Source organism: Entelurus aequoreus, linkage group LG09 (genome assembly GCF_033978785.1).
Source record: "Entelurus aequoreus isolate RoL-2023_Sb linkage group LG09, RoL_Eaeq_v1.1, whole genome shotgun sequence".
NCBI classification, from domain to species: Eukaryota; Metazoa; Chordata; class Actinopteri; order Syngnathiformes; family Syngnathidae; genus Entelurus; species Entelurus aequoreus.
In genome coordinates, this window is record NC_084739.1 from 52,183,374 (window position 1) to 52,196,358 (window position 12,985).

Below are 12,985 nucleotides of genomic sequence, written 5' to 3' on the forward strand. Positions count from 1 at the left end.
CAAGAAATTCAAGAGCTAGCTACACAAAGACAAGATCTACTTCTTGAGAAGCAAAGGTGTGTGTTTTGCATGTTTGAAGCATGGAAATATGAGTAGTAGCTGCAAACAAAAACTTAAATGTGAAGAATGCTCTAGACCGCATCCCACCTTATTACACATCAGTCATAAAGACTCCAGAGAAGAAACCACAAAGGACAATTGTGAACAGCAATCAATATCAAGTGCCCTCATACAAACAACTGAAACCTGTGGTGTCAATAGGGCCCGGTAGAGAAGATTGTGTTCTTTCGATCCCTCCCGTGTACATCAAGGCACAAAAAGGAACCAATACAGTGATCATGTATGCCTTCGTGGACCCAGGTAGTTCAGCTACTTTTGCCACAGAGTCACTGATAAACCAACTAAATGTGAGTGGGCGCAATACAAGCATCTCGTTGCGAACAATGGGGAATGACACTGTCGTGAACACACGCATCGTGACTCGTCTGGAAATCAGCAGCTTCGAAAAAAAGGAAGTGTATTGAAAGAAAGACAATGCTGTCTTTAATAAATCAATCAATCAATGTTTATTTATACAGCCCTAAATCACAAGTGTCTCAAAGGGCTGTACAAGCCACAACGACATCCTCGGTACAGAGCCCACATACGAAAAATCATCCCCGACAAGAGGATATTGATAGGTGACCCCACCTAAAGGACGTGAGAATACCTACTATTCAAGCCAAGGTTGGATTACTCATCGGAGTAAACGTTCCCAAAGCGATGGAGCCACTGCACATGGTTAAAAGTGTGGAAAATGGACCATACACCGTGAAAATTTTGCTAGGCTGGACCACTCAGACTTGGAAGTGACAGAACTGCAAAGGACAAGTTGACAGGAATTACTGCAAACATAATCTCAGTGGTGAAGCTTGAGGAGCTTTGGCAGCTGCAGTTCTAGCACAACTTTCCTGATGCTCAACAAAATGAAAACATTGAGATGTCCAAGGACGACCATATCAGTATGGTGTCTCAATCTGCAGTACTTAAAGATGGCCACTACAATGTTTGCCTTCCATTGAGGGATAAGCCTTTTTCTATGCCAAACAACAGGGCAATCGCAGAGCAACGTGCACTGAATTTACGGAAGAGATTTTTGAGAGACATCAAGTTTTACCAAGAGTTTGTGGCTTTTATGCATGACCTTCTAGGGCAGGGGTGGGCAATTAATTTTTACCGGGGGCCGCATGAGCAACCCGAGCACTGCTGGAGGGCCACACCGACAATATTTCAATTAAATTTTGCTCAAATTATTTTTGATATACCGTAAGATAGATAATAATAATATTTTCATTTAACCTAACTTATCTTTATAGAAAAGCAGATGGCTTTTGATGGTTTTATTTTTAACACTTTCTTACACAACACTTCCTGATGTATATTACAATACAAAAATTTCAATTTCTGTCACTTCATCCTGCATCCTCTTTGTTGTGAACGTAGCACGCCTGTAAGGTGATTGGCGAAGAAGGAAGAAGCGTTGCTGTTGCGGAAATGAGGAGTGAGGATTGGTTTTCCTTTTGGAAAGAACGAGATAAGTTGAGCTGTGTTAGTATAGGTTGCTCAATAAAAGTTTAAAAAGAGCGTCAGACTTGGTGTGCACTTCTTCTGGACGCTACAATTGATGTCAGAAGTGGGATGAAATGCCTCCCAGTTCGCCTTGCCATCAAACCTGGGAGTCTTCATTGAGGGCGGAATTCCCCCCGTGGCAAGCAGCGTGGCTGCACCTGTAAACGCTCTCTCTCTCTCTCTCTCTCTCTCTCTCTCTCTCTCTCTCTCTCTCTCTCTCTCTCTCTCTCTCTCTCTCTCTCTCTCTCTCTCTCTCTCTCTCTCTCTCTCTCTCTCTCTCTCTCTCTCTCTCTCTCTCTCTCTCTCTCTCTCTCTCTCTGCGGCGAGTTCCTCACGTGGCACGTACCTCCCGATGACGTAGCACACAAACAGTGCAGTATGCGCAAAGTTTTACTTCTGACACCAATTGTAGCGTCCAGAAGAAGTGCACACGAAGTCTGACGCTCTTTTTAAACTTTTATTGAGCAAGCTATACTAACACAGCTCAACATATCTCGTTCCTTCCACACGCACGTCTCCTTACTTCTCATTTACGCAACTCAAGAAGACAACATCTACTTCAGCAGGTCGTTACACTATATTCTTTAAAGACAACAACGTGTGTACCACAAATAAGCACACGGCTTTACCTTTACTTGGCAGTACATGTCTTTTTTAAAACACGCCATTCGTCATCAACTTTTCTCTTTTTAGCGTCTCGGGGATAACCGGTCATCACTTGTCGCTGTGCGCCTTCCCTCACAGGACATACGCACATATAACACTTTTCAAAATAAAAGCAGCACAGTTGTATTGCACGCACGACAAAGATGTTTTTTTGTATTTGTGATTGCCGCTGCGCGCACGAGCATACGTCCGCACGGAAGTAATACAAATAACGCTTTTCAAAACAAAAGCAGCACCGTTGTATTGCACACTCGAAATAGATACTTTTTAAAATTTATTTTGTAATTTATAATTGGCCTCACGCGGGCCGGACAGGGACGTACAAAGGGCCGGATGCGGCCCGCGGGCCGCAGAATGCCCAAGTCTGTTCTAGGGAACGGTTATGCAGTGAAACTTGAACGTGAAGAGAGCAAACCTGCTGAGGAGCTGCCCGAAGTGTATCTTGCAAAGGACCAAAAAAGGAGGCTCTTTGAGGACTTGAAAGTTGATGCATGCGGGGAGAATGTGGGTAATGAGGAAGTTGAGGAGCATCTCTCTCCAAGGGATATTATACTATTTGAGGCTGACTATCAGGACATTTTTTCTTTGGCTGAAACAGGAAGTCCACCTAGGCCAAACAACCACCTATAAGCTCAAGCTGGGACCTTCAATACTCAAGCGGCTGCACTCCCTAGCTCTCGACCAGCTAGAGCACTGTTGGCTCTGGCCACAATTCCTGCTCCAGTGCCGCAATCTACGGAGGACCCTCCAGAGAAGTACAGAGCGGCTTGAATGTATGAGTGGTACCAAAGAGTGCTGATGGACCTGGAGATGGAGGAACCATCTTGTCCTGTAGTAAATCAGCTGACGCCACCGTCTCCACAAGCTCCATCTGACCAGGCAGAGCCTGCTCCAGCCTCGAATCTTGCCCAAAAACAAGCTTGCTCCTACACCTAATCCAGCCAAGCTCGCTCCAGCTTCATTACCCACTCCAGCCAAGCTTGCTCCAGCTTCGACGCCGACTCCAGACAAGCTCGCTCCAGCTGCTTGTCCTGATCAAGCCAAGCTCGCTCCAGCTTCATTACCCACTCCAGCCAAGCTTGCTCCAGCTTCGACGCCGACTCCAGACAAGCTCGCTCCAGCTGCTTGTCCTGATCAAGCCAAGCTCGCTCCAGCTTCATTAACCACTCCAGCCAAGCTTGCTCCAGCTTCGACGCCGACTCCAGACAAGCTCGCTCCAGCTGCTTGTCCTGATCAAGCCAGGCTCACTCCAGCTGCTAAGCCCAACCAAGCCAAGCTTGCTCCAGCTGTGATGCCCGCTTTGACACCATCCTCTCTAGTGGGCCTGCAGACTGCAGAAGCCACCAGCTACTCCAGTGGGCCTGCAGACGCCACCAGTCCAGATGCCTGCTGCCTGCACCTGACTCATCCCCGATAGCTTCGGGGACACTTGGCCTGGTGACCCTCCGCCAACTCTTTTCTCCAGTCTCCTGTGAATGTGGACTTGTTTTGGTGTTTTTTGGGACATCTGGAATCTGTCCCTCAAGGGGGTGTACTGTCATGATCCGTTTTCCGGGTCATGATTTTGGTTTTGTATTATTTTTATGTTGTCTATTTCGGTTGTCTATTTTTCCATGTTGCTGCTACTTGATCTTAGCGCTGCTTTGGATACCTTCGATCATAATATTTTATTAGAACGTATCAAAACACGTATTGGTATGTCAGACTTAGCCTTGTCTTGGTTTAACTCCTATCTTACTGACAGAATGCAGTGCGTTTCCCATAACAATGTGACCTCAGCTTATGTGCGGAGTTCCGCAGGGTTCGGTTATTGGCCCTGTACTCTTCAGCATCTACATGCTGCCGCAAATACGGTGTTAGCTTTCACTGTTATGGTGATGTCACCCAACTCTACATGCCCCTAAAGCTGACCAACACACCAGAGTGTAGTCACCTGGAGGCGTGTCTAAATGAAATTAAACAATGGATGTCCACTAACTTTTTGCAATCAACGCAAAGAAAACGGAAATGCTGATTATCGGTCCTGCTAGACACTGGCACATATTTAATAATACCATTTTAACATTTGACCACTAAACAATTACACAAAGTGACTCGGTAAATAATCTGGGTATTATCTTCGACCCAACTCTCTCATTTGAGTCACACATTAAGAGTGTTACTAAAACATCCTTCTCTGTAATATCGCCAAAATTTGTCCCATTTTGTCTTGAGATCATTATTCATGCATTCGTTAAGTCTAGTCTCGACTACTGTAGCGTATTATTTTTGGGTCTCCTTATATCTAGCATTAAACGATTACAGTTGGCACAAAATGCGGCTGCTAGACTTTTGACAAGAACAAGAAAGTTTGATCATATTACGCCTATACTGGCTCACCAGCACTGGCTTCCTGTGCACTTAAGATGTGACTTTAAGGTTTTACTACTTCAGTATAAAATACTAAACGGTCTAGCTCCGTCCTATCTTGCTGATTGTATTGTACCATATGTCCCAGCAAGAAATCTGCGTTCTAAGAACTCCGGCTTGTTAGTGATTCCCAGAGCCCCAAAACAGTCTATAGAGCATTTTCTATTCAGGCTCCAGTACTCTGAAATGCCCTACCAGTAACAGTTAGAGATGCTACCTCAGTAGAAGCATTTAATCCCATTTTAAAACTAATTTGTATACTCTAGCCTTTAAATAGACCCCCCTTTTTTCTGCTCTGCCCCCCTCTCCTGCGTGGAGAGGTTAATCAGCCTCCACGGACGAGGCGCTAGCAGTTCCAAGTCAGGGTGGACTTGGGGTGGACCACTCATCTGCGCATCAGTTGGGGACGTTTCTGCGCTGCTGACTTGTCTCCATTCAAGATGATCCCCTGCTGGCCCCACTATGGACTGGACTCTCACACTATTAACTAGATCCACTCGACATCCATTGCACCAGTCGACCAGGGGGGGGGGTCCCAACATCTGCGGTCCCCTCCAAGGTTTCTCATTGTATCCCATTTGGTTGAGTTTTTTCTTGCCCTGATGTGGAATCTGAGCCGAGGATGTCGTTGTGGCTTGTGCAGCCCTTTGAGACACTTTTGATTAAGGGCTATATAAATAAACTTTGATTGATTGATTGATTGTTTTCGGCGCTCCTTCATTTGTTTACCGTGTGGTTGATAATACTCACCTGCCTCTGATTAGTGATCAGAAGGCTCACCTGGTTCTGATCGCAATTTAGAGGGCTTTATAGACCAGTGTTCGCTTGTCTTCCTCGCAGGATGATTGTTTGTCATTTGTGATGGTAACGTTTATTAACGCCTGTTGCTAACGTCAGTTTCCCTGTGTTTTTGCTGACGCTTCTCTTTAATTTTCATTCTACGCTAAGTACTTAAAGTGTGTCTACGCTTCCTTTGGCCCACTACTTTGTGTATGTTTTGTTTTTGGTGTCCAAAGATTAAATTAGCATTCTTCCCTGCACCCTGCTTCTGCTAATTCCTTACGGTCCTTTTGCATCCTGGGAAACACAACCATTGCGACAACGTGACCAGATCATCACAGAATGAACCTTCCTGAAGTGTATCTCGCAAAGGACTAAAAAAGGAGGCTCTATGGGGACTTGAAAGCTGACGCATGGATGCCGTGGATTTCTGTGGAGAATGCGAGGAATGAGGAAGTTGACGAGCATCTCTCCCCCAAAGGTGTGTAGGCATGAAGCTGCCTCACGGTCAAGATTGTGGATGCTGAGAGCTGGTACTATTCCCCGAAAGAGGATGAGGAGATGGCCACCTTTAACTTTGCTTTGCCCGGCTATGTGGCCGTTTTGTCGTTCCGGTCTCGCCGACATAGGCGAAAGCCGTGCTCAGCAACTTCAACACGCAACCCAGGCGGGCAGGATCGACAGATTCCTCCATGCCCAACTCCCGTCTCGACAGTTTTTTCCCCCTCGCTGCTGCAACCTCTATTTGGTAATCCAAATGTCCGTGTTGCCAAACATGTGATGCCCGAGACTGCTAGCCCGTGCAAGAAGCCATCTGAGGTGAATGACATCACGGCACCGAAACGAGCAGGAACTCGTGCACGGAAGTGTCGGTGAAGACCACGCCTCAAGCGCCCGTAGCGCATGCTGAGAACGTCAGGCTTTACACAGATTTTTGTTTTCCAGTTCCCAAGAGTGAGCCACTTCCAACCAATATACTATCTAAGGCTGACTATCAGGACAATTTTTTGGGGGGCTGAAGCAACCTCAGCCAAACAACCACTTATCAGCTCAAGCTTCGACACTCAAGATTCAAGCGCCTGCACTCCCTGCCTCTCAACCTGCTGGCTCTCGACCAGTGGGAGCGCTGTTGACTCTGGCCACAATTCCTGCTTCAGCGCCGCAATCTACGGAGGACCCTCCAGAGAAGTACAGAGCGGCTTGGATGTACGAGTGGTACCAAAGTGTGCTGATGGACCGCCACCATCTCCAAGACACGAAAAGACGCATGTTTGCGGCACCTTTTATTCATCTAATTAGAAAGATATGAACATCCCATCAGTCGGCATCCCAGTGAGAGCAGACATTGTACAGTAAGTGATTGTTTTATTATGTCCATAGATTGTATTTCTTCTTTAGCACTTACTAATAATGTTACCTGCTTGATTTGCTTATCACTCAACTTCTAAAGCTTGTCCTTTAATATTTAGGCTAACAAAGTTCTGGATTATCATTTGTCACAAAGTAGTTGTAGTTTGCTCTCCTGAAATGTGCCACGATTAGTAGTGGTAGTTGTTGTTGAAGGAGATAGTGAACGTTGTGATGCATCTGTGAAATTAATGCGCTGCCGTTTACCAAAATACGTAAATATTATGTTATAATAAAAGTGAATCCCTTTACCTCCAATGTTAGCTGACTTTTGCTAGCGTTTATTTACGGGCTAGAATGCATAAAAAACAGAGAAACTTATGTGAGCTTGTCTCACATAAAGATTGTGAATGATAGGCAACATTCTAAAAAAAATGTGTTCTACTTTAATTTCCAAATGAGGACATCTAGCTCATCTTGTGGGCTACAAGAAATCCATCCATCCATCTTCTACCACTTGTCCCTCTCTACATACTGTATATACATATTTTAGCCACTTCTGAAGGTGAGCTGCCACCACAAGTCAGTATATTGCAACAGATAACTTAATACATCTAACTGAAACAACATGAAACCTGTACTGCTTGCAAACCAATAAAATAATTACGTAAATGAGACCTGTTGAGACAAGCTAATCCAGTCTGTCACAGTCCCCTTTAAGTGATGACGGTATGTAATGTTCGTTTATACATTTCATTTATCATTTACATGTATATCACATTTTTTTCACTATGTCAAACTATAATTATTCTCAATAGAATGTGTTTTGTCTTCATATTTTTAGGTGTCTTAACAGTAAAATGTGATTTCGTATAATTCAGTCTTCGTCTGACCTTTTGAAAGCGAATACTGATAACAAAATCTGAGGTACCACTGTTACTACAAACTACAAACTCTCCTGTTACAATTTATTTATATTTTTTAAATAATTAGTAAATAGGTACATATTTTTTTTGACCCGTTGAATTGTGAAAGTGTAAACGTGAGAAGTACATAATTGTAACGGTTTGTTTCAAATAAACGAACCTACAGTCTTCCCTCATTTATCTCGCCAGTTTGCACCAGACCTGATCGCGATAAATTAGTTTCCGCAAATTACTATATCTATTAATAAAACTGATATTTTCATAGTGAAAACATTAAAAAAAAGTTTACAACCTTCTAAAAAGGTTTACTTAGAACCATTTAAAGGGAAACTGAATTTTATTTGGGATTTTTGCCTATCATTTACAATCATTATGAGAGACAAGACGACAGATGTGTTTTTTAATGCATTTTAACTCGTAAACATTATTACAAGCCTGCTTACAATGGAGGCAGTGGGAGGTTGTCTATTCTGCCCATAAAGCCCTCTATATAACCATCCAAAAACCTCAATAATTATCCATTTACATGTCATGACAGCGCCCCCCGCCACCCCGAAAGGACAAGCGGTAGAAAAACAGGAGAACACTCACAAACTCAAAATAGGGCACAGCCTGGTGCAACAAGCTGTGAGACATTGTAAGCACACTGTTTTGCTTGAATTTTCAATCATTAGAATCATTAGAATTTAAAAAAGGAAAAACATATGTGTTCTTTTCTTACATAAAAATTGTGAATCATGGGCAAGATTTTTTAAAAAGTGCAATTTCCTTTTCAAAATGAAATAACAGCCAAAGAGTCACCTTTACACTTATTTCACAATATATAGTAACCTTGAATGTGTTCTACTGTAGATTATAGTACTCATTAATGGCCAAGACGATCCTCCAAGAATCATTGCTATAGCCATCGCCCAGCCACTATAACACCACGATTATGTGGAAATACTTGATCACATTCTAGGTAATTCTTCCAAATTAGAACAGGGCTTCCGTGAGCTGAAAGCCTGGATGCAAATTATTCTGATAAAAATTGGTTAACTTGACAGTCACAGTGTGGAGAAGCGGGGCCGGCGATCTGACATCGGGGCCCGCTCCAAGATGGCGGCGAGGAGGCGTGGCCTGCGGACCCGCGTCCAAATGGACTACAGGTGCGTGGGTCGGGCAGCTGGGCACAATCAGATAATCTGCTGTCTGTGTATAAAAGCGTGACAGCCGAGAGAGACGAAGAAGGAGGTGGAGAGCCAGCGGCAAGACGCAGAGCAACTTATGCAGCAAGAGCAAGACGCCGACGACAAAGACACGGCCGGCTGAAAAGCGGGAGGCGGATCGAGCAGCAGGTGGAGCCGGAGCTGAAAAGCGGCCAGCAAAAGACTTTCTGAGATTGAAAAATAAAGAAGTCAAACCTGCTCACGACAATGTCGTCCTTGGATGGTCCTAAGAACCCACCCGGAAGCAAGGGTCTTCCACACACAGCTACGACCATTAGTTGTGTTGTTAGCGTTGCAGGCTGTTGGCTTTGCATGTCCTGCATTGTCATTCCATATTGGTCACGTCCAAGGCTCACCAATGTCATATGGAGCTGATGATGTTGAAATGCATCAACAGAGTTAATTCCCACTTAGTGTTGCCCAGACAGCTGCTGATAGCTGATGACAATCTTGTTGGCATTAAGTGGCGTGCCGAGTCTCATTGAGTCCTGCTTCATCCAGCTGTTGCTCACTTCAAAGTCGCACCAATGTGGAGATGTATTATTTATTGATGAGTCAAGAGTTTAAAAATGATGTGCATCAAGAAGCTGTTGTGCCAAATGTTGGTCAACTTAATTATTACGGTGAAAACAGCTCCTAGATTAGACACCTGTTAGCATTCACCCTTAGTGCTCGCTCCTAAAGGGGAACTGCCCTTTTATGGAAATTTGTATTATTGTTCACAATAATTATGACATACATTCTAAGTATTAAATAAATGTGATTAAAAGTCTGTTTACGATGGAGCCTACGGGAGCCGCTTTATTCTGCCTATAAAGCCCTTAAAAAAGCATCCAAACCCCTCCATTAAGGTTTTATATACATGATTTAATATTTACGTATTTTTCTAATTTTAAGCATACGCGGCACATTTATTTCAGAAACGCACCACAATATTCACTTTCTTTTTTTTATAACATCACTGCAGACTTCATGAGAACCAACACACATGATTCAACATCACACAAGGTCTGACGATTGATAGGATGTTCATATATCTCTATTCAGATGAAGAATTACGCCTAATCTTTGCAAAGAAAAAAAGGGTGTGAACCAAGCGTTTTTTCGTGTTGTTCTTGCCATTTCGGTTCTAAATTAGCTGTCAAAGTATACCAACTTGTCACAATACGTCCTTGTCCTACTATCAAGGTGAAAGGCTTGATTTATGATCTACAATAAGGTTTGACGAGTAAGGAAACAAGGAAGCAGTTCACCAGTCAATCATGTCAACTTTGACACACAAGCTTGTAATCACGGTGCCAGTATAGTTTGTCTGCGTTAGTGCTTTTTGTAACAATATCACTAATACTTGGTCAATTTTCAAATCACAAAATGTAAATGGGGTATTGTTGGCGCTTTTTGGATGTTTTTCTTAGGGTTTTATGGGCGGAATAGAGGACCTCCCATTGGTTCCGCTGTAAGAATTTTATTTACGTTTATTTACGGGTGACAATGGATTAAAAACATGTACATCCGTCGGCATGTCCTTCATAATGATTGTGAACAATAGGCACAATTCCTCCAAAAAACTGCAGATCCCATTTAACTAGAAATGGAAGCCTCGCTTGTTGAATATCTGTATCGTTCACCACAACAAATTATTAAAAAATACGACAAATAATGCACTGTAGTACATAAGACAAAAATAACACTTCATTTAGGCCAAAATATGAATAGTATGTTTTTGAAAAAATCAGTGATATAGTGATGACTGTATTACCATGTAAACAATTAGAGCACATATTAGGTCACTCTCAAATTCACAGTTGGTGGTAAGTCAATAACCAATAGATGAGGTATGAATAATGGATGGTTCTAATGCACAGGATTGATGTTTTAAATATATGGATCACGTGACAGCTACAAAACAGCTCATTAGCTACATACTGCTTTTTTAAAATTCAATCCAAAATCTTAATAAACAAATGTGATATTGCCAAAATTGCTAAGGTGCACATTACTTTTATCAGGCTTCTTTTCTTTCTTCTTCTCAAGTGGAGATGATGGAAGTTCCACCTCTGGTTCACAGGCAGAAAGACTCTCCTCCTTCTCCTTGTTCCTGATTTCTTTCTCCTCCAGGTCTCGGGCCATGAGGAATTCACTGAACAATATAAATGAAAGCTTTTTTGTATCAAATTTATTTATTTAATCGATTCATTGTTGCAGCCCTATCTACATTTCAAACATTCAAGCTAAATACCCAGGACATGTTCTGCGTGGAGTTTGCATGTTCTCCTCGTGACTGCGTGGGTTCACTACGGCCTCCTCCCACCTCCAAAGACACACACCTGGGGATAGGTTGATTGGCAACACTAAATTGGCCCTAGTGTGTGAATGTGAGTGTGAATGTTGTCCGTCTATCTGTGTTGGCCTTGCGATGAGGTGGCGACTTGTCCAGGGTGTACTCCACCTTCCGCCCGGATGCAGCTGAGATAGGTTACATCACCCCCCGCGAACCCCAAAAGGGACAAGGGATAGAAAATGGATGGATGGATGTTTGATAGAAACAAACTTATATCGTGATTTTTAAGTAAGACATTTTAAAAGTAACAAGATTGGAACAGTCAAAATAAAGCCATTTAGTTAACGTAGTACATGGTACCTCGGGATATGAGTCTTCCAGCTTACCGTTTTTTTGGGATATAAACCGTCTCTCGGCTACTTGTCATGCTTTTGTGATACAAAAATTTGTGTTACGAGCATCCCCACCACTAGTGGCCGTCATTGCAGTGAACCCCGTAAGAGCAAACCAAAACATCCGGTCTCACTGTATTAGCTTATAGCTACAGATCAACACAACTTTAGTTTTCCAAGCATGGGAAGGAAGAAAGAGAGCATAAAAGGACAGTGCTGAGAAGAAGGTGATGATATTTATTTAATAGAATAAATGAATCATCAAAACACAAAAAAGCATATAGCTAACTAACTTGGTGAAACATTTGGAGCGTAGCACTGCTAGTCTGCACCATACTGATAATCAATAATTGTGATGTAAGACAGTAACTTAATGAAAGATTAATCAGCAAGATTTTGTCCATCTTTCATTTTTAATATAAAAATACTAGTAAAGCATTGTGTGTCCATGTGTGTTGTTTCAGGTGTTAAAGGCCTACTGAAACCCACTACTACCGACCACGCAGTCTGATAGTTTATATATCAATGATGAAATCTTAACATTGCAACACATGCCAATACGGCCGGGTTAACTTATAAAGTGCAGTTTTAAATTCCCCGGGAAACTTCCGGTTGAAAACGTCTAGGTATGATGACGTTTGCGCGTGACGTCAATGGTTGAAGCGGAAGTATTCGGACAAATTGTATTCCAATACAAACAGCTCTGTTTTCATCGCAAAATTCCACAGTATTCTGGACATCTGTGTTGGTGAATCTTTTGCAATTTGTTTAATGAACAATGGAGACTGCAAACAAGAAACTGTAGGTGGGATCGGTGTATTAGCGGCTGGCTGCAGCAACACAACCAGGAGGACTTTGAGTTGGATAGAGACGCGCTATCCGACGCTAGCCGCCGACCGCATCGATGATCGGGTGAAGTCCTTCGTCGCACCGTCGATCGCTGGAACGCAGGTGAGCACGGGTGTTGATGAGCAGATGAGTGCTGGCGTAGGTGGATAGCTAATGTTTTTAGCATAGCTCTGTCGAGGTCCCGTAGCTAAGTTAGCTTCAATGGCGCCATTAGCAACAGCATTGCTAGGCTTCGTCCGGCGGTACAGCATTAACCGTGTGGTTACAGGTCCAGAGTTTGGTAGTATTGTTGATCTTCTGTCTATCCTTCCAGTCAGGGGCTTATTTCTTTTGTTTCTATCTGCATTTAAGCACAATGCTATCACGTTAGCTCCGTAGCTAAAGGGCTTCACCAATGTATTGTCGTGGAGATGAAAGTCACTGTGAATGTCCATTTCGCGTTCTCGACTCTCATTTTCAAGAGCATATAGTATCCGAGGTGGTTTAAAATACAAATCCGTGATCCACAATAGAACAAGG

The 12,985-nt window shown here is 43.1% G+C and overlaps 1 protein-coding gene across 3 annotated transcripts in view; it reads right to left on the reverse strand.

Moving 5' to 3' along the window:
• Positions 1–12,985, reverse strand: part of eno4 (enolase 4) — a 189,187-nt gene that overhangs the window by 90,613 nt on the left and 85,589 nt on the right. For all 3 annotated transcript variants that reach the window (XM_062058922.1, XM_062058921.1, XM_062058920.1), the window contains one exon: positions 10,945–11,084. In XM_062058922.1, the coding sequence (XP_061914906.1) occupies positions 10,945–11,084 (140 nt within the window). The remainder of the gene's footprint in view (positions 1–10,944; positions 11,085–12,985) is intronic.